The sequence below is a fragment of the Hemibagrus wyckioides genome, linkage group LG23 (assembly GCF_019097595.1).
Source record: "Hemibagrus wyckioides isolate EC202008001 linkage group LG23, SWU_Hwy_1.0, whole genome shotgun sequence".
Classification (NCBI taxonomy): domain Eukaryota; kingdom Metazoa; phylum Chordata; class Actinopteri; order Siluriformes; family Bagridae; genus Hemibagrus; species Hemibagrus wyckioides.
Genome location: NC_080732.1, coordinates 19,889,350 through 19,906,849, shown reverse-complemented (window position 1 = coordinate 19,906,849; position 17,500 = coordinate 19,889,350). Strand labels below are relative to the sequence as shown.

The 17,500-nt window shown below is 43.0% G+C and overlaps 3 protein-coding genes and 1 long non-coding RNA gene across 5 annotated transcripts in view; 3 read left to right on the top strand and 1 right to left on the bottom strand.

Annotated features, from left to right (window-relative positions):
* etsrp (ETS1-related protein) overlaps nucleotides 1-4,799 on the top strand; it is a 5,357-nt gene extending 558 nt beyond the window's left edge. The window contains exons 2-8 of one of the 2 annotated variants that reach the window (XM_058377110.1): nucleotides 143-227; nucleotides 1,078-1,155; nucleotides 1,836-1,910; nucleotides 2,217-2,408; nucleotides 2,509-2,751; nucleotides 2,948-3,066; nucleotides 3,801-4,799. In XM_058377110.1, the coding sequence (XP_058233093.1) occupies nucleotides 143-227; nucleotides 1,078-1,155; nucleotides 1,836-1,910; nucleotides 2,217-2,408; nucleotides 2,509-2,751; nucleotides 2,948-3,066; nucleotides 3,801-4,064 (1,056 nt within the window). In that variant the 3' untranslated portion in view covers nucleotides 4,065-4,799. Of the gene's footprint in view, nucleotides 1-142; nucleotides 228-1,044; nucleotides 1,156-1,835; nucleotides 1,911-2,216; nucleotides 2,409-2,508; nucleotides 2,752-2,947; nucleotides 3,067-3,800 lie in introns of both variants that reach the window. The other variant, XM_058377109.1, reaches the window with a different exon arrangement.
* Nucleotides 4,800-11,189: 6,390 nt separating this feature from the next.
* pycard (PYD and CARD domain containing) lies at nucleotides 11,190-15,110 on the top strand. Its single transcript, XM_058377049.1, has 5 exons — nucleotides 11,190-11,444; nucleotides 12,253-12,267; nucleotides 12,412-12,442; nucleotides 12,784-13,066; nucleotides 13,549-15,110. The coding sequence occupies exons 1-4, from the start codon at nucleotides 11,436-11,438 to the stop codon at nucleotides 13,044-13,046; spliced, it is 318 nt and encodes a 105-aa protein (XP_058233032.1). The 5' UTR covers nucleotides 11,190-11,435; the 3' UTR covers nucleotides 13,047-13,066; nucleotides 13,549-15,110.
* On the bottom strand, nucleotides 13,152-17,213 carry si:ch211-225p5.8 (uncharacterized protein LOC555567 homolog). The gene is made up of 6 exons (XM_058377048.1): nucleotides 16,919-17,213; nucleotides 16,267-16,433; nucleotides 15,308-15,545; nucleotides 14,404-14,563; nucleotides 14,221-14,277; nucleotides 13,152-14,123 (listed from the first exon to the last, which is right to left on the bottom strand). The coding sequence occupies exons 1-5, from the start codon at nucleotides 17,046-17,048 to the stop codon at nucleotides 14,232-14,234; spliced, it is 741 nt and encodes a 246-aa protein (XP_058233031.1). The 5' UTR covers nucleotides 17,049-17,213; the 3' UTR covers nucleotides 13,152-14,123; nucleotides 14,221-14,231.
* LOC131344618 (uncharacterized) overlaps nucleotides 17,193-17,500 on the top strand; it is a 1,024-nt gene continuing 716 nt past the window's right edge. The window contains exon 1 of the long non-coding RNA XR_009203342.1: nucleotides 17,193-17,423. This is a non-coding gene — a long non-coding RNA (uncharacterized LOC131344618). The remainder of the gene's footprint in view (nucleotides 17,424-17,500) is intronic.

Genomic DNA, 17,500 nt, shown 5'->3' with positions numbered 1-17,500 from the left:
CTTCAAATTAAGTTCTTCTTTTTCTTTCTTTCTTTCTTTCTTTCTTTCTTTCTTTCTTTCTTTCTTTCTTTCTCTCTCTCTCTCTCTCTCTCTCTCTCTCTCTCTGTTTTTGTTCTGAAGATGTTATGCTCTCTGCCCTCAGATGGAGATCCAGTACCAGTCTGGTTATTACACTGAGGACTTCAGGACTCAGGAGGTTCCTGTTGGATTTGATTTCAGTTCATATGGTAAGAAACTCCTCAGAATATTTAGTGTTGTGTAGGTGATATAAAGATGACCGGATGAAAGTCTGACCGCAGGACCATCTCTCTTCACATGACATCAGAATGAAAATTTCTCTCTGCAGATTTTTTATTTCTGTTAAAGCAGAGGTTCTGAGTACATTTCTGCTTGTTGGAATATTGTTATATTTTTATCCCGTAACGAGTACGTGTCTGTCGTCACAGTGAGCGGTCAGTCGTTTCTGTGGTTTAGATTTTTCTCTGCTCACGTTTCCTGAGTGTTCGTGCAAAACATTTCCTCTGTCCTTCAACTGTAAAGCCCTAATCTCAGCAGCTCTGTCACAAACACCACACTGGGCCTTGACACACCACTGCTTCATGAGCGGTCAGGAAAGACACCGGGGTTTTTGAGGACGCAGCGAGGACACGGGGTGCAGAAAGGCAGAGACACAGAGAGGGGTTGCAGGTTAAAGATACACTCGGCATTTTTTTTCTTTTTTCTCGCGGCTCCCTCCCTGTTTTCCTAATCCTTTCCTCCAGACTTCCTTCTTGAACAGATTTAGCAGCCCCTCTCCTCCCCTTTTCATCATCCCTCCATCCTCGGCCCGCTTCCTCCCTTTTTTTGCAGTTTATACTAAAGCTCGCACTGTAGGGTGGGGTCAGTCCACCGCTTGGAGAAATGACCAGGGCTCGGTTCTTGTTTTGTTCACAAATTTGTTGGGAAAGACGACAGAAGAGACGTTAGGACCTGATTTTGAAGCTCATTGGTGGTTGATGATGGCGGGATTCATTCACTGTCATATTTCTAATAATGTACCCACAGACTACAATGGTGAAGACCTGTCCTTTTTATTAGACAGTAAAGGACCGGGTCAGTCGCAGTACACGGACACCTACGCAGAACCACACAAGGACCACATCAACACCTCCAAAGGTAAGTCAAATCTCTCTCTCTCTCTCTCTCTCTCTCTCACACACACACACACACACACTTCCTCTGCTGCAGAGTTCCTTCAGCCTCAAGGCCATTAAGTGTAACATTAAGAGTTAAAAACACAGAGTCACCTGATTTAAACCTCACGTCTCTGAGGCTCCTAACCACACCCAGGGAGTTTATTCTCCTTAATGTAATTCAGCTCAATCCTGGAGGCTGTGAATGCTAACCAAACTGTAAATAAATTATTTTAAAGGTTGATCCCAGTGCTGGAAAAGATTAATGAAACGATTAACGCAGCACCGAATCTCAGAAGACTTTTTTTATTTATTTTCCAGACAGATGATCAGTGTGTTAAAGATGAAATCCTGCAGGAAGACAGTGGGACATGTGTTAGCCGAAACCTCTTAGCGAGATTTATTTGAGTCTGTGCAGCTTAGTAAACCTTGAGCTGTGACTCAGAAGGTCAAAGGTTAGCTCGCAGGTGGTGGACTCACTGGTTCTGCGCTATGGCTGCATCCTGCTTTAACGCCACGATGACAGATTCTTTAGCATGCTATACTTATATATATATATATCATGTAGCATAAGGGCTGGATAGCTACCTAGCATTCTTGCTAAACTGCACATGCTACAGTGTTTCATCGCTCTGTTAATTAATTCAGTTTTTCTTCTTCTAGTTAACTTCACGGACCCTGGATTGTTTAATCTGGACACTTTCCCAGAGTTTAGCAGCTGGACATCATACACTAACGGTAAGTGCATCAATCTTCTGGTGAAATATCATCATATCATCATAGAATGTACAATTATTATAATACACACACACACCCACACCCACACAGTATATATAATTTCTAGGTATTCTGTACCTTATGTTTAAAATAGTGGGTTTACTGGACATGATCTCCCGGGTATTACGGATTGGAAGTTGCCAAAGCAGTGCTACATGTAAACAGTTACCCTGGAGACCAGCGTGTGTGTGTGTATGTGTGTGTGTGTGTGAAATCGACATCTAGATTGTGAGTGTTCATTGTAACAAGTTCGTCTTCCCTCCTCAGCTCCAGACAGTATGGTGATGGACAGACAGTCTGGAGGTTTTCAGGACTCTGCCACTCAGACGTATCAGAGTCTGTTTCCGCCGTGTCCATCGTCTCAGAGCAGCTCGTTCGGCTCGACCGTGGACGCCAGCGGACTTTACCGACCTGCCAAAGAGCTCGGTCACGGAGCAGCGTCTGGTTTAGAGCATGCAGGTACGACACGCGATGAGGCAGGCTGTAGATAAACATCTGTATTAGCGTGGGTTTGACCTTTTCTGCACAGACCCTAGCTAACTCCTCATCTTCACTGCAGGTGACACAGAGAGGACCTACGGTTTATATGAGACGGAGACCCAAATCAAGGCTGTTCCGTACTGGACGGATTATTCCTCCTCGGGTTACTGCAGCCAGCTACTCGCTCATCCTCCCTCGTCCTCGTCTCCGGCTCCTCTCACGCCTGAGACGTTTTCTCCTCGTGTGGTGAAGAGACGTAACACCACGTCTCAGAGACTAGACCGAGATGGCGAGGTGCCTCCGGGGATGTCTGCTTACCCAGGTGAGATGTTTTTACAGGAACTGTAACTTTTAATGGTCCAGTGGTATCTTCTCTGAAGAACCTGTAAATTCCATGTTTCACACTTAAAAAAAAAAGATTAAAAAAAAATCTTTGAAAGAACCAGTTGAGGAACCTTTTCAGTATGTAAATGATTCAGACTTCCTGATCTGATGATCTCTGCATGCTCTGTTGACAGGATCAGGACCAATTCAGCTGTGGCAGTTCCTCCTGGAGCTTCTCCTAGACTCAGCGTGTCACACCTTCATCAGCTGGACTGGTGACGGCTGGGAATTCAAAATGTCCGACCCTGCAGAGGTACGAGAGTAACAGTCCTCCATTTCACACCAGATTCCCAATCAAACGTCATTCATTTTATTGTACACCACAGCGCTGAGTTCTGGACTCTGAGTGATGGTCAGGTGTCGATGAATTCTCTAGAGCAGCAGCTCTGACCATAGTGCAGGTTTATAAAGCAGCAGTTTGTTCACAGTGACATGGGCAGCAGACGCTCCACTGATGATAAACAGATTAAAAATTGTGTCTTTGTCGAGATGGTGAAGTTTTCTTAATATGTAGATACGTAGCTGTAGGAGTCTCCAAGGTCAGTCGACTTTATGTTCATACTGTTATATTATCATACTGTTAACACAGCTGTTATAACACAGCTGTTATAACACAAGTCAGAGCATAAACTTCTCAACATTAGATGTAGCTGTAAAGGATAAAAATATTCCAGGTCTTTTATTTAGTGAATGAAGGTTCAGGTCATTGTCGTGTTGTAAGAGGAATAAAACACTCGGCACACGCTGCTCTGCTTTACTGCATCCTGCTGTTGATTCATTTACTCTAACTGCATGACCCCCACAGTGTTATTCTTTACCTCGTATAGTCCACTTTACTGCAGTAGCCTGTTACCTTCTGTTTGTGTAGTGCACTCAACAGCACTGTCTCATTTCAATTATTTATTTTAAATAAAATGAGCGTACCACTTCCTCAGACTTGTAGAGGATGATGAAGAGCAGAGGACTGACCATATGTCTCTCGTGCAGGTGGCGAAACGATGGGGTCAGTGCAAGAACAAACCCAAAATGAACTACGAGAAGCTGAGCCGCGGCCTGCGCTACTACTACCACAAGAACATCATCCACAAAACGGCCGGCAAGCGCTACGTCTACCGCTTCGTCTGCGATGTGCAGAGCATGCTTGGGAAAAGCGCACAGGAAGTTCTGTCCAGTATGAACATCTCACCACTGAATGCTGGAACGCAGACGCCGGTAAAGTCCGAGGAGACGCCGGACGTCTGGCAACATTAACAGACTCCGCTAGAGAAAGGAGGCGTTTCACAACATGCCCAGGTTTTACACGTCCTCATCGACTTCTTCTGGAAGTGAACACATGAGCACTTGCATCACAAGTGGACAAGATTTTGATGCTAACTTCCTGATTAGCCAGTGTGCTAATCAGATCAGTTCTCTATCGCTCACACTGATACACACCTTCAAAAAGTAAACCGCAGCACTGCCTTCCGGATCATTCTAAAGTAACCGGACAGATCTCACGATGGCCGAGCGCTCGCAACCACGAGGAAGTGGACAAGGAGGAGACAAAAGCAGTATTGGAACACAGCCTTATCTAAGGAACTCAGGATCAGGCTTCTTCAGAGTTCAGTGTGAGATTCAGAGCAGTTTCTCTCTTCTACACTGAGAACTTTGACCTGTGGATGGTGGGTCGCCATGGAGATGACTCGTTCCACTATAAAGTGTCGAAATAATCATGATGAACTTTATATTTGATCTTTCTTTTTTTTAAACTCGGACTTTATCAGGACACAAACGGAGACCTTTACGTTTCCACTTGACCCGCGTCCTCAAGTAATCAATGCAATTTGTCATCTTTCTAAACATATCTACTGTGTGTGTGTGTGTGTGTGTGTGTCTGTGTGTGTGTCTGTGTGTACTAATGTGGTTTACTACCTCTTTGAACGTCAAAACACCATCAACTTTTGTATTCTGAGTGATTTAAGTGATTTATGTCTTCAGATCAATCATCAGATTGTGTGTTAATGTAAATAAATTGTTTGATTAAAGTGTTTTCTTTGTTTATTCATCCGTTTAAATTTCAGACTTTATAATTCTGAAAAGGTTTAAAAAGAAAGTGTAAGTCAACAAATTGATAAGATGTGAGAAAATGTGAAAATGTGTTTAAAAGTTCATTTGCTTAAAGATAAAGAAAAATACATTAGCATATAATAGTTATTTGTTTATCAGATAATATTGATAAATAATAATATTGGTGGTGGTGGAGGCTCAAGTTCAGGCTCTCAGTCATTGACCGGAAGATCTGGGTTTTGGGCCCCAGCACTGCCAAGCCGCCTTGAGCAAGTACACCCCCCTCCCCCCACCGCACACCAGGGGCACTGCATCATGGCTGACCCTGTGCTCTGACCAAAACCTCCAAGGACGTGAAGAATGAATTTGACTGTGCAGTAAGGTATACGTGACAAATAAAGACAACTTAACTCAAATAAAGAGAACCCCACAGCTTGCTACTCACATCACTAACAAGGCAGAAGATTGCATTGCATTCTGTGACTCTCTCTGAACACACACACACACACACACACACACACACACATAAACTGAACTCTATTTTTATTTAGGGCTCACTTCTTCCTGGTATTTGGGCTCTTTCTCTTCTTCTGCTTTTTGATTGCTTTGATCTTCATGATCTTCTGGCTTTATTTTACAAGAGATACCTTATTTAGTTTATGTAGATCACAGTTTTCTTCTTTTCTACACATTCACACTGCATCCTGCAGGACACAAAAAAATTTATATCTAAAAATATATCTCTTTTAAATATCCCTGAGGGCCCACTGGTGGTCAGGGGGCACTCGGGGTCAGTTTATATCACTGCAGAAGAAATCAGACCCTGATTGTGACTGTGTCTACTCTGTAGTCAGTGCGCTGGTATTAACATCTCCCCACTGCTACTTCACAGGGATGTGAGAACCCTCACTAAACACCTCCCAAACATCTCAACATCAGCATGTGTGTCAGGGTGAGTGTGTGTCAGGGTGAGTGTGTGTTTTAGGGTGAGTGTGTGTCAGGGTGAGTGTGTGTTTTAGGGTGAGTGTGTGTTTTAGGGTGAGTGTGTGTCAGGGTGAGTGTGTGTTTTAGGGTGAGTGTGTGTCAGGGTGAGTGTGTGTTTTAGGGTGAGTGTGTGTCAGGGTGAGTGTGTGTCAGGGTGAGTGTGTGTCAGGGTGAGTGTGTGTTTTAGGGTGAGTGTGTGTCCGGGTGAGTGTGTGTTTTATGGTGAGTGTGTGTTTTAGGGTGAGTGTGTGTCAGGGTGAGTGTGTGTCAGGGTGAGTGTGTGTCAGGGTGAGTGTGTTTTAGGGTGAGTGTGTGTTTTAGGGTGAGTGTGTGTCAGGGTGAGTGTGTGTCAGGGTGAGTGTGTGTTTTAGGGTGAGTGTGTGTCAGGGTGAGTGTGTGTCAGGGTGAGTGTGTGTTTTAGGGTGAGTGTGTGTCAGGGTGAGTGTGTGTTTTAGGGTGAGTGTGTGTTTTAGGGTGAGTGTGTGTCAGGGTGAGTGTGTGTCAGGGTGAGTGTGTGTTTTAGGGTGAGTGTGTGTCAGGGTGAGTGTGTGTTTTAGGGTGAGTGTGTGTCAGGGTGAGTGTGTGTCAGGGTGAGTGTGTTTTAGGGTGAGTGTGTTTTAGGGTGAGTGTGTGTCAGGGTGAGTGTGTGTCAGGGTGAGTGTGTATCAGGGTGAGTGTGTGTTTTATGGTGAGTGTGTGTTTTAGGGTGAGTGTGTATCAGGGTGAGTGTGTGTCAGGGTGAGTGTGTGTCAGGGTGAGTGTGTGTCAGGGTGAGTGTGTGTCAGGGTGAGTGTGTGTCCGGGTGAGTGTGTGTTTTAGGGTGAGTGTGTATCAGGGTGAGTGTGTTTTAGGGTGAGTGTGTGTCAGGGTGAGTGTGTTTTAGGGTGAGTGTGTATCAGGGTGAGTGTGTGTTTTAAGGTGAGTGTGTGTCAGAGTGAGTGTGTGTCAGAGTGAGTGTGTGTCAGGGTGAGTGTGTGTCAGGGTGAGTGTGTGTCAGGGTGAGTGTATATCAGGGTGAGTGTGTGTCAGGGTGAGTGTGTGTCAGGGTGAGTGTATATCAGGGTGAGTGTGTGTCAGGGTGAGTGTGTGTCAGGGTGAGTGTATATCAGGGTGAGTGTGTGTCAGGGTGAGTGTGTGTCTGGGTGAGTGTGTGTTTTAGGGTGAGTGTGTATCAGGGTGAGTGTGTGTCAGGGTGAGTGTGTGTCAGGGTGAGTGTGTGTTTTAGGGTGAGTGTGTGTCAGGGTGAGTGTGTGTTTTAGGGTGAGTGTGTATCAGGGTGAGTGTGTGTCAGGGTGAGTGTGTGTTTTAGGGTGAGTGTGTGTCAGGGTGAGTGTGTGTCAGGGTGAGTGTGTGTCCGGGTGAGTGTGTGTTTTAGGGTGAGTGTGTGTCAGGGTGAGTGTGTGTTTTAGGGTGAGTGTGTGTCAGGGTGAGTGTGTGTCCGGGTGAGTGTGTGTTTTAGGGTGAGTGTGTGTTTTAGGGTGAGTGTGTGTCAGGGTGAGTGTGTGTCAGGGTCAGTGTGTGTTTTAGGGTGAGTGTGTGTCAGGGTGAGTGTGTGTCAGGGTGAGTGTGTGTCAGGGTGAGTGTGTGTCCGGGTGAGTGTGTGTCAGGGTGAGTGTGTGTCAGGGTGAGTGTGTGTCCGGGTGAGTGTGTGTCAGGGTGAGTGTGTGTTTTAGGGTGAGTGTGTGTCAGGGTGAGTGTGTGTCAGGGTGAGTGTGTGTTTTAGGGTGAGTGTGTATCAGGGTGAGTGTGTGTCAGGGTGAGTGTGTGTCAGGGTGAGTGTGTGTCCGGGTGAGTGTGTGTTTTAGGGTGAGTGTGTGTCATGGTGAGTGTGTGTCAGGGTGAGTGTGTGTCAGGGTGAGTGTGTGTTTTAGGGTGAGTGTGTGTCAGGGTGAGTGTGTGTCCGGGTGAGTGTGTGTCAGGGTGAGTGTGTGTTTTAGGGTGAGTGTGTGTCCGGGTGAGTGTGTGTCAGGGTGAGTGTGTGTTTTAGGGTGAGTGTGTGTCAGGGTGAGTGTGTGTCAGGGTGAGTGTGTGTCAGGGTGAGTGTGTGTTTTAGGGTGAGTGTGTGTCAGGGTGAGTGTGTGTCAGGGTGAGTGTGTGTCCGGGTGAGTGTGTGTCAGGGTCAGTGTGTGTCAGGGTGAGTGTGTGTCCGGGTGAGTGTGTGTTTTAGGGTGAGTGTGTGTTTTAGGGTGAGTGTGTATCAGGGTGAGTGTGTGTCAGGGTGAGTGTGTATCAGGGTGAGTGTGTGTTTTAGGGTGAGTGTGTGTTTTAGGGTGAGTGTGTGTCAGGGTGAGTGTGTATCAGGGTGAGTGTGTATCAGGGTGAGTGTGTGTCAGGGTGAGTGTGTGTCCGGGTGAGTGTGTGTCAGGGTGAGTGTGTTTTAGGGTGAGTGTGTGTTTTAGGGTGAGTGTGTGTCAGGGTGAGTGTGTGTCAGGGTGAGTGTGTGTTTTAGGGTGAGTGTGTGTTTTAGGGTGAGTGTGTGTCAGGGTGAGTGTGTGTCAGGGTGAGTGTGTGTTTTAGGGTGAGTGTGTGTCAGGGTGAGTGTGTGTTTTAGGGTGAGTGTGTGTCAGGGTGAGTGTGTGTTTTAGGGTGAGTGTGTGTCAGGGTGAGTGTGTGTTTTAGGGTGAGTGTGTGTTTTAGGGTGAGTGTGTGTCAGGGTGAGTGTGTGTTTTAGGGTGAGTGTGTGTCAGGGTGAGTGTGTGTCAGGGTGAGTGTGTGTTTTAGGGTGAGTGTGTGTTTTAGGGTGAGTGTGTGTCAGGGTGAGTGTGTGTCAGGGTGAGTGTGTGTCAGGGTGAGTGTGTGTTTTAGGGTGAGTGTGTGTTTTAGGGTGAGTGTGTGTTTTAGGGTGAGTGTGTGTCAGGGTGAGTGTGTGTTTTAGGGTGAGTGTGTGTTTTAGGGTGAGTGTGTGTTTTAGGGTGAGTGTGTGTCAGGGTGAGTGTGTGTTTTAGGGTGAGTGTGTGTTTTAGGGTGAGTGTGTGTTTTAGGGTGAGTGTGTGTCAGGGTGAGTGTGTGTTTTAGGGTGAGTGTGTGTTTTAGGGTGAGTGTGTGTTTTAGGGTGAGTGTGTGTCAGGGTGAGTGTCCAGGGCCCTACATGGTCACTTACTTGCCACTCTGAACAATAACAAACAACTTCACTTTTCTGTTGTTACGTTAACGCACACAACTCGGACTGATACACTACACATTACTACCTCATACTGTGATCATTTGCACTGGTTCACTCTGTATATCCTACACTATTGTACAGTTATTGTCCCAATTTCACGGTATGTAGCATTTACACTGGTCTTTTTGCACATCCTGCACTAATATACTGTTAGTGTTGTTATTCTTATTTTAATTTTCTTGTTTCTAAACTGTTGCTATACATCAACGTTTATACATAGCCTTATAGCTTCTAGTTTGTGTGTAAAATTATGCTTCTTTTTCTTTATTACTTATTTATTTACTATGCTCCAGCACACTAAGACAAATTCCTTGTATATGTAAACCCTACAGTACCTGGCAATAAAAGTGATTCTGATTCTGATTCTGGTTAATTAGGGAGAGGGGGTAAACAAGAATAACACGTTTTGTAAGGGCATTTTTATGTAATATTGTTTAATAATAAACACAAACGAACACATGGTATGCAACTTTAGAAAATTTCATTCAGTCTTTTTTCTGACTCCTCCCATCATTTCAGAGTCTTGCTACTAAAAAAGGAGTTCATTAAATTCATGACATTTTCTCTCTCACAGGCATACTGTGGAATATTATCTCTTTTACAGCTTGTGTGTGAAGCAGTGTTGTGCAGATCCTTTATTATTATTATTATTATTTTACAATAATCTATATTATACTGCACCTTTATTTCATTCCTGATTTATGCTGCACTACTGTATGAATTATTCTTTGTTTATTTTTTTTATTTTTTACAGCTTCTCTTCTCTTATAGTTCTCTCATCTCTCATTCTCTCATCTCTCCTGCTGCTTGTATCTTGTCTACTTCATGCTCTTGGTGACTTTTCTATCCTATTTGTTTGAGGATGGAATCATCAGAGAGTATCTCCGAGCCTTGATTAAAACGGTCAGTTACCATACTAGTATTTCTAGTGCTGAGAATTCCTTTATCAACAGACAGAACAGCCGAATGATGGAGTCTGTTCTGGTCCATTGTTCCCCTAAACCATGACTGTATTTTATCTTAAATACTGCATTAGTTGAATAATAGAAAGTCATGATGTTCAGACTGTAATGTCTTAGTGCTTTAACAGTTTAGATTTTATTTAGATCTGTCTTTAGGATGATTTAATTTAAGGCTTTTGTACGTCTTGGGTATGGAATAATATTCCAAAGGGTCCTATATGTCAGGGGTTTTCAGAATCAGGGACAGTGGGCCTCCTTTTTCACACAACATACATTTGTTAGCGACTTTAATCAACTGTGTTAACATTAAATATTAGAAGTTAGATTTTTATCTGAATAATAAGATTGTTGTGTTTTCTGACATTTTTATTGCTGTCCCGTTTAAGGGCTGTAAGGTGTTTTAGTCACGTGGTGTGAAAGCGGCGCCGCGCAGACCGACGGGTGTAGGACATTAAAGTATCGCGAGAGCGGCTCTAGACCATATTCCAGCGCACACTCTCGCAATATTTTGGCGCGAGCGTGTGTGTGTGTGTGTGTGTGTGTGTGTGTGTGTGTGTGCGCGCGCGCGTGCTCGTGCGGAGAGAGATGTTAGTCAAAATCGTGTACGTTAAACGGCAACAGTGCTCTAATAAAACGATCAACATTTCATTAATTCCTCTACACTCCGGTGGCAAAATCTAGATTAAACTCATCCGGGACTTGAGCCCCGAATGCTTAGCCCTAGCGACGCCCCTGAGTGTGTTTTAGGGTGAGTGTGTGTCCGGGTGAGTGTGTTTTAGGGTGAGTGTGTTTTAGGGTGAGTGTGTGTCCGGGTGAGTGTGTGTCAGGGTGAGTGTGTGTCCGGGTGAGTGTGTGTCAGGGTGAGTGTGTGTCCGGGTGAGTGTGTGTCAGGGTGAGTGTGTGTCCGGGTGAGTGTGTGTCCGGGTGAGTGTGTGTCCGGGTGAGTGTGTGTCAGGGTGAGTGTGTGTCCGGGTGAGTGTGTGTCAGGGTGAGTGTGTGTCCGGGTGAGTGTGTGTCCGGGTGAGTGTGTTTTAGGGTGAGTGTGTGTCCGGGTGAGTGTGTGTCAGGGTGAGTGTGTTTTAGGGTGAGTGTGTGTCCGGGTGAGTGTGTAGCTGTTTTTTTTTTTTTATCCCGGAGCTGTGAGCCTGGAGCAGAGGTCCAGAGTTCAGTGTCACCTCTCTACAGGTTTAAACACCTCAGTTCCCGGAAGGAGGAAGGAGCTCTCAAATCTCCGCCCTTTTCACATTATCAGAGACACCTCCAGCTCCAGTTCAGGCTGTTTCTTGGTTTCTTTTATTTTTATGAATTACTAGACGATTCAGACGTTAGCGCACAATTTCTTTTTAAAAAGTTCACAGACAAACTGATGAGTAAAGTGACTGAAAAAGTCGGTGAATTAATCAGGACTTCATTCGGGACAAAAAAAAGCGCGCGCTTCGGATTCATCTTCTGATCCAGATCTGCACAATGTCCGGGGTGAGTCACTGACCATCTCATAACATCCGCTCACAGCAAAGTGAGAAACTGCTTTTAAATGATAATTATTTATATGATTGTGTTGTTAAGCTGTAGATTAGTGAGCGCGTGCTCTGCTTTCGGTTTCGCGTTATTGCTCTACGCGTAGATTTTCCGCCTTCGTGGCTTTACATGCCGGACACAAGAGGATTTTTCCGCAGCTCTTTAATTGTTTTAATGTTTTAAACGATTCTTAATAAAATTAAAGAGTCGATCATTGGAGATGGGAATGTGAGTGAAAAAGAGATGTTCTTTAAATAATGTTCATCTCAGAACCTACAATTTACATATCACTCTAAGAAAAGATGTGTAATGATTATTTAAAAAAAAGTTTCTCTTCTGGTGTTTTATAGTCATGCGAGAGAAATCCGCCAGATGTCGCTGTGTCGCCGCAGCTTAGCCGCCATCTTGTAAAGATTCAGATTCAGTGATAAACCAGTCCAAGGCTTTGGAGATAAAATGTGCTTTGACTCAGGTTTATTTTTAAAAACATATAACAGAAGTCAGTAATATGAAGTCGAAATGAGTTTAACAGAAATCTGTGTTATATGTAAAAATATTACGTGCTTTAATGATTATTATAATCATTGATTAACATAATACTAGATCTATAAAGCTAACGTCAATCATCAGAGTTACATCACTCTAAACACCAGCCTGACTCCACAGAACATGTGAACTCTAATCACATCACCTCATCTAGAGAATAATTGAAGAGAAGCATAAACTTCATCTAATCTTCTCTGTTTTGTGTTGTTTTTGTCCCCAGGGTGGATACATGGAGGTACGTGAACTTCACCCACTGTATAAAGCACGGTGTGGTTTCTGGACATTTATATGTTTGTGTTTAGGTTCTTTATATTGAATAACAATAAAATTTGTTCAGTTTATGGAGTGAGGTCATTATAATCTTTCTGTTTTTCTGCAGGTGGACAGCTGGAAGCCTTCACGGCAGTGTGGTAAAGAGACGTTTTATCTCTAATTTCAACAAGTCACAAAAAAACTACTGATTTTTTGTTAAAGGTGGCTATAAGCCAGAAATCTCACCCTGAAGTGGCAATAATTAAGGAGCAGGATGTAGAATTTTAGTGACACACTGATCCTGTTATTACTTCTTTATTACACTTCCACCCACTGTGTTATTGCTTACATATTAAACACTCAGAAATTAGATAGTGATGTAACAACATAATTATATTAGAACATCTATCTATCTATCTATCTATCTATCTATCTATCTATCTATCTATCTATAATATAAGGTTAATAAAGTCATATTATTAAAACCTTCTGGTTCTAGGTGCGGTCTTTATCGATCAGCACACAGACACGCTGATACAGAGAGCCTGTACTGTGGAACCCATACTGGACAAACTCCTGAGCCTGAACATCATCAATAACGAGGAGTACCAAAACATCAGAGCTGAGACAACACCTCAGAAACAAATGAGGGAACTTCTGATGGGGCCCATGAGGTCCAGGGGAGATTCAGCAAAGCAGGCGTTGTACAACACTCTGAAAGAACAGCAGCTGCACATGATGGAGGACCTCGGAGCTGCTTAACAACTCCACATGACTCAGAAGTGAGGGTTGAAATAATCAGTACATCACTGATGAATGAAATATTGTTCTGGATCATATAATAAATAAATAATTTTTAAAAACAACCAAAATTTACAGTGAATTTATTTCATGGCTTTATTTTATAGGACACTTTTGATATGCAGAATGAACTTTATTTCATCTTTGCTTTTTGCAAAAGTTCAATTCCTTCTGATGATCATTAAGAAGATCTAAAATATCTACATTACAGCCTATTTTTTAATATTAAAGACTGCTGTTAGATGTTAGGATCATAAAACACATTCATATTTATTTTATTTGGTTATTTACTCATTCTCAATCAAATGAAAAAAAAAAAAAAAGTATGAAGAAAACATTAAACCTGACAACATGCTAGAAATGAAAGTGTGGGTTTGTGTCTGCCAGATAAGTGTTAGCGTGTTAGCATTTCTAACATATCTCCAGTGTTTCTTATCTGATTTATTTATTCACTTCTTCACAGATGAGGCGAAAAACGTGGGCTATGTTGTTGGTGAAGAAAAGCAGACAATAATTACACAAATGAACACTGGACTTTCTCTTGCTTTATCACAGAACACAGCCAACGTTCCTGTCCAGTCGTCCTGAGGGAAACTCATCAGACGTACACTCTGTAGGTTCCCTTTAAAGTGCACTAAAATAATTATGCCTACATACTGATTAGCACAGCTCTAAACAGACTAACTAACTAACTAACAGTAAGTATGCTAACATAAACACACATGCTAATAAGTAAACAAAACTGAAAACTAGTGTTAGGCTGATTTAAATAACTAGCATAAGAAAAGGCTAATGTACAAACTAGCAATAAAGTAAACAGACTAAGTAAACTAACGTTAATAAGAAAGTAAATATGCCTACTGACAAACTAGCATCCCAGTAAACATGCTAATGTACAAACTAGTAGTAAAGCAGGTAGATTAACCAATAAACCATCATCAGTGAATGACCCATGATTCCGTTATCAGTGAATTTATTAACATTTAAGACTTTAAAGATATTTCTTCTTGTGAGCAGCAAAGTGTCCAGGATTCATCACTGCTTAGAAAAACAAAACAAAAAACAATCAGTTAGAACAAAAGGAACTGTCTTATATAATAAATACATTTTATACAGTAAGAATATATTCACTGACCACAGTGCAGGCTACTCTAGATGGACTCCATCACACGTGTCCTTCGAGTCAATTAGCCTTAGTGTGAAGAGAGTGGAGAGAAAAATGCAAAAACATTTTCAATGGAAACAAGTCAAACTTTACAGAGCGGCTATTTGGTCAGCGGCTCATGTAGTGTTTTTGATAACAAAATAAAAGTCTCACTGTTTTTTGGAGCGCAGAGCTTTTCTGGCCTCGCGAGCTTCGTTCTCGGCGTAAATTTTCTTGTAGCAGTAAATCAGCACCCCGATCAGCCACAGCTGCAGAAACACAATGATGACGTACATCATGATCTCTGAAATCACCGCCGTCAGCTCACGATTAGCTGAAGAGAGAGAGAGATAAAGTAAAATGATGAAATGTCTCAGACAGATCAGGTGACTCTGCTCCAGGAACACGGTTCTTCAAACGATGTCTGAAGACCTCCCTTTTCCTGAAGCACTTAAACTAGCTCTTAACTTTCCCTGTTTTTATGTATTGTTACATGTTTAAAAAAACACCAATTTTAGGCTAATGGAATCTTAAGTCTGTAATCTACTGACCCAGTGTTAATGTATTCACTGATAGAGACTTAAAGCACGTTTGTATATCGTGTTACTTTATCCTGCGTGTGGATCTGAGAAACTGTGCGAGAGAGATCGCAACTATCATGGAGACGCAGGTTCGAACCCTGCTTTGGGCGGAGTCTCCTGATCGTTACATCGTGTTCCTGCAATTAAAAGCTTTCTAGAATGTACATGCCCCGCCTCCAGGGGCGTGTCTTACTGCTCATCAAACATGGTTTGTCTTCACACATTTTACATCTGGTTATAAATATTTGCATTCCATTTGTTTTATAAAAATCTCATGTAGATAAAATAATTGTATTTTTATAGTTGTGTTCTAAATGTTCTAAATGACAGAATATGAAGTGATTCAGCAAATTAAAGTCAAACTGATCCAAATTTATTTCTGTAGATAAAAAAATAGCAAAAATATTGTATCAAATGAATAAGTTTTACTGAAAAATTGAGTAGAAATGATTGAAAGCGTCATTAAAAAAAAGAGAAAAGTAAAGAAATGAGGTTACCTTCAGCCAGGACGGTGAGCTCCACTGTTTTCTTGATGGTCACGTGTTCGTCGTGAAGCGGGAGAGAGAGCGTGCGCTCGAACGTGCAGGTGTAGGTGCCGGTGTCGTTAAAGGTGACGTTCTGGATGGTAATGGCTCCGATCTGGAGATCCGACGTTCCTTTAGTTCCGCTCCACTTGAGCCGAGACTCGAAGTCCTTGTGCAGGATGGTGGAGGTCGGGTAATCATAACGGAAGATCTGCAATCAGGAGAGAGAAGCTCACTGACGCTACGCTCACGCTAACAGGACATTATAATGCTGGCGCTCATGTGGGCGTGGCCTGTCCAGCAGGTTTAAATTACAATGAGAGCTAAACTGTAATTAAACATTCGTCTAAAGCTGAATAATTAAACCCAGGCTAAATAAAACACTGATCAGCGACTACATGTGTGGTTCTAGAGCCGTAGACAAGTGAGCTAACTGTGCTAACTAGCTACATACGCTAACCAGGAGCTCCAACGATCTTTGCTGCACACATTAAATGAGCAGACACATCGTAGGATTTTATCCATTTTTGTGTCTAATAGTAAAGAGGATCTGAAGTCATGAGTGAGGGACTGAGGAACCGTCTCACCCACTGACCTCGGCCCCAGGAACCAGTCCAGCTGACCGCTTAGATTTTCTTGCACCAAATTTGCATAGAATAATTAGATTTGTTGCTCACTACAGTGAACGTCGGGAATGGATAAGGGAAAAAATATAAACTTAAACATTTAGAAAATAGATGGATTTAAACACCTTAAATGTAGTCAGTAAACAAAGTGTGTTTGGTGCAGAAACTGGACCGTAATTTCACCACTAATGGTCACTAGAGATGTGCTGCAGAACTAAAGAAGCAACTGGACACGGAACATGCTAGCTTAATGCCACCGATTAGCATCAGGTGACGCGTCTAGAGGCGGTGAGCAGAGGCACTGACGTGGAAGGACTCGTCTCCTCCGAGGGGTTTAAAGTGCCAGTCCACAGTCGCAGTGCCGACCACTTCCTCCCTTCTCTTACAGGAGATGCAGCCCAACAGGAAGTCCTGTCCAGCCACCGCCTCCGTCATGGAGTCCACCTCGGCACAGCTGCCATCACACCCCTGTGCTGCAGGGAATAAACACCAGGAGGCACAATGAGTAACCAGAAACACATGATGGGAAAAATTCTGTCTCGTTCTGATAATGATAATAATATTGTTTTCTGAGTTCTGGACTCTGACTGGTGGATCAGGTGGTGATTAATTCTCTCTAAAAGCAGCTCTGAACGTAGCACAGGTCTATTGTAATGCATTGCAACGGTGGAAACTCTGCATGAACAAATAAAATAAAACGTGTGTAATGCTTGATGTAGTGCAGAGATGTGTTTATTTATCATGTATGGAAGGAGTCTCCACTTTCAGTGCTTCACAGCTTCAGGACAGAGGAGTTTCTGATTCTTTATGTGTTTATTTAGAAGTGAAAGAATAAAAAGAGACTTCTGAGGGAACGAGTGTTTATAACTGTGAGAACAAAATAACTCCCAACATTCCACAACACTAATGTAACTATAAATGGATAAAAACTACGAGGTGTAACACTTAATAAACTTACCCAACATCAGAATGAAGCAAAAAGCCCAGAGTGACGGGATCTGCAGTGACATTTTCCGAAAACTGGGTTTTAAAACGGATTGATAAATGAAAAGGTTCCAGATGTGGAGTGTCACAGGTTTGGTAAACATGTGAGCCGGAACCTTTCCTCCTCGGTCAGGGTGAGGTCTGCATGTCCTCCGAGTAAATCAGGGAAACTTTCTGAAACTTCTCTCACGTTAGAGGTTTAAACACTGCAGTAAAACCCAGAGCTGTGTGTGTGTGTGTGTGTGTTTGGGAGTGTTGTGTGTCTTCCTGTGTGTAGCAGAGCTAAGTTTAGCCCGTGTGAATCTGTGTGTGTTCATATGACACCACCGTCACGCTGCACACCAGCTCGCAATCCGAGAAGTCAGGAGCGGCCATGGCTTTCGAGATCAGATGCAAAATTTTACACAAATTTACACAAATGTTCCCGTGTCTGCTGTGTGAGCTCGGAGTGGACAAACAACGCAGGGTTACAAGCAGAGGTCAGCAGGAGGCGTGGCTTTAAAAACAGCCTTATTCTGTTGTTTTATTTTAATTTACAACAAATAAACACCATAGA

What these genes read in the sequence shown, in the direction of transcription:
- pycard (XM_058377049.1), top strand. An exon ending in GAAGCCTTCACGGCAGTGTG is followed by an intron (nt 12,443 to 12,783) that starts GTAAAGAGACGT and finishes TTCTGGTTCTAG; the next exon opens with GTGCGGTCTTTATCGATCAG.
- si:ch211-225p5.8 (XM_058377048.1), bottom strand. Translation starts at nt 17,048, where the DNA reads ATGTTTACCAAACCTGTGACACTCCACATCTGGAACCTTTTCATTTAT. An exon ending in GCTCACCGTCCTGGCTGAAG is followed by an intron (nt 14,564 to 15,307) that starts GTAACCTCATTT and finishes CTCTCTCTTCAG; the next exon opens with CTAATCGTGAGCTGACGGCG. An exon ending in GCTCTGCGCTCCAAAAAACA is followed by an intron (nt 14,278 to 14,403) that starts GTGAGACTTTTA and finishes CTTCACACTAAG; the next exon opens with GCTAATTGACTCGAAGGACA.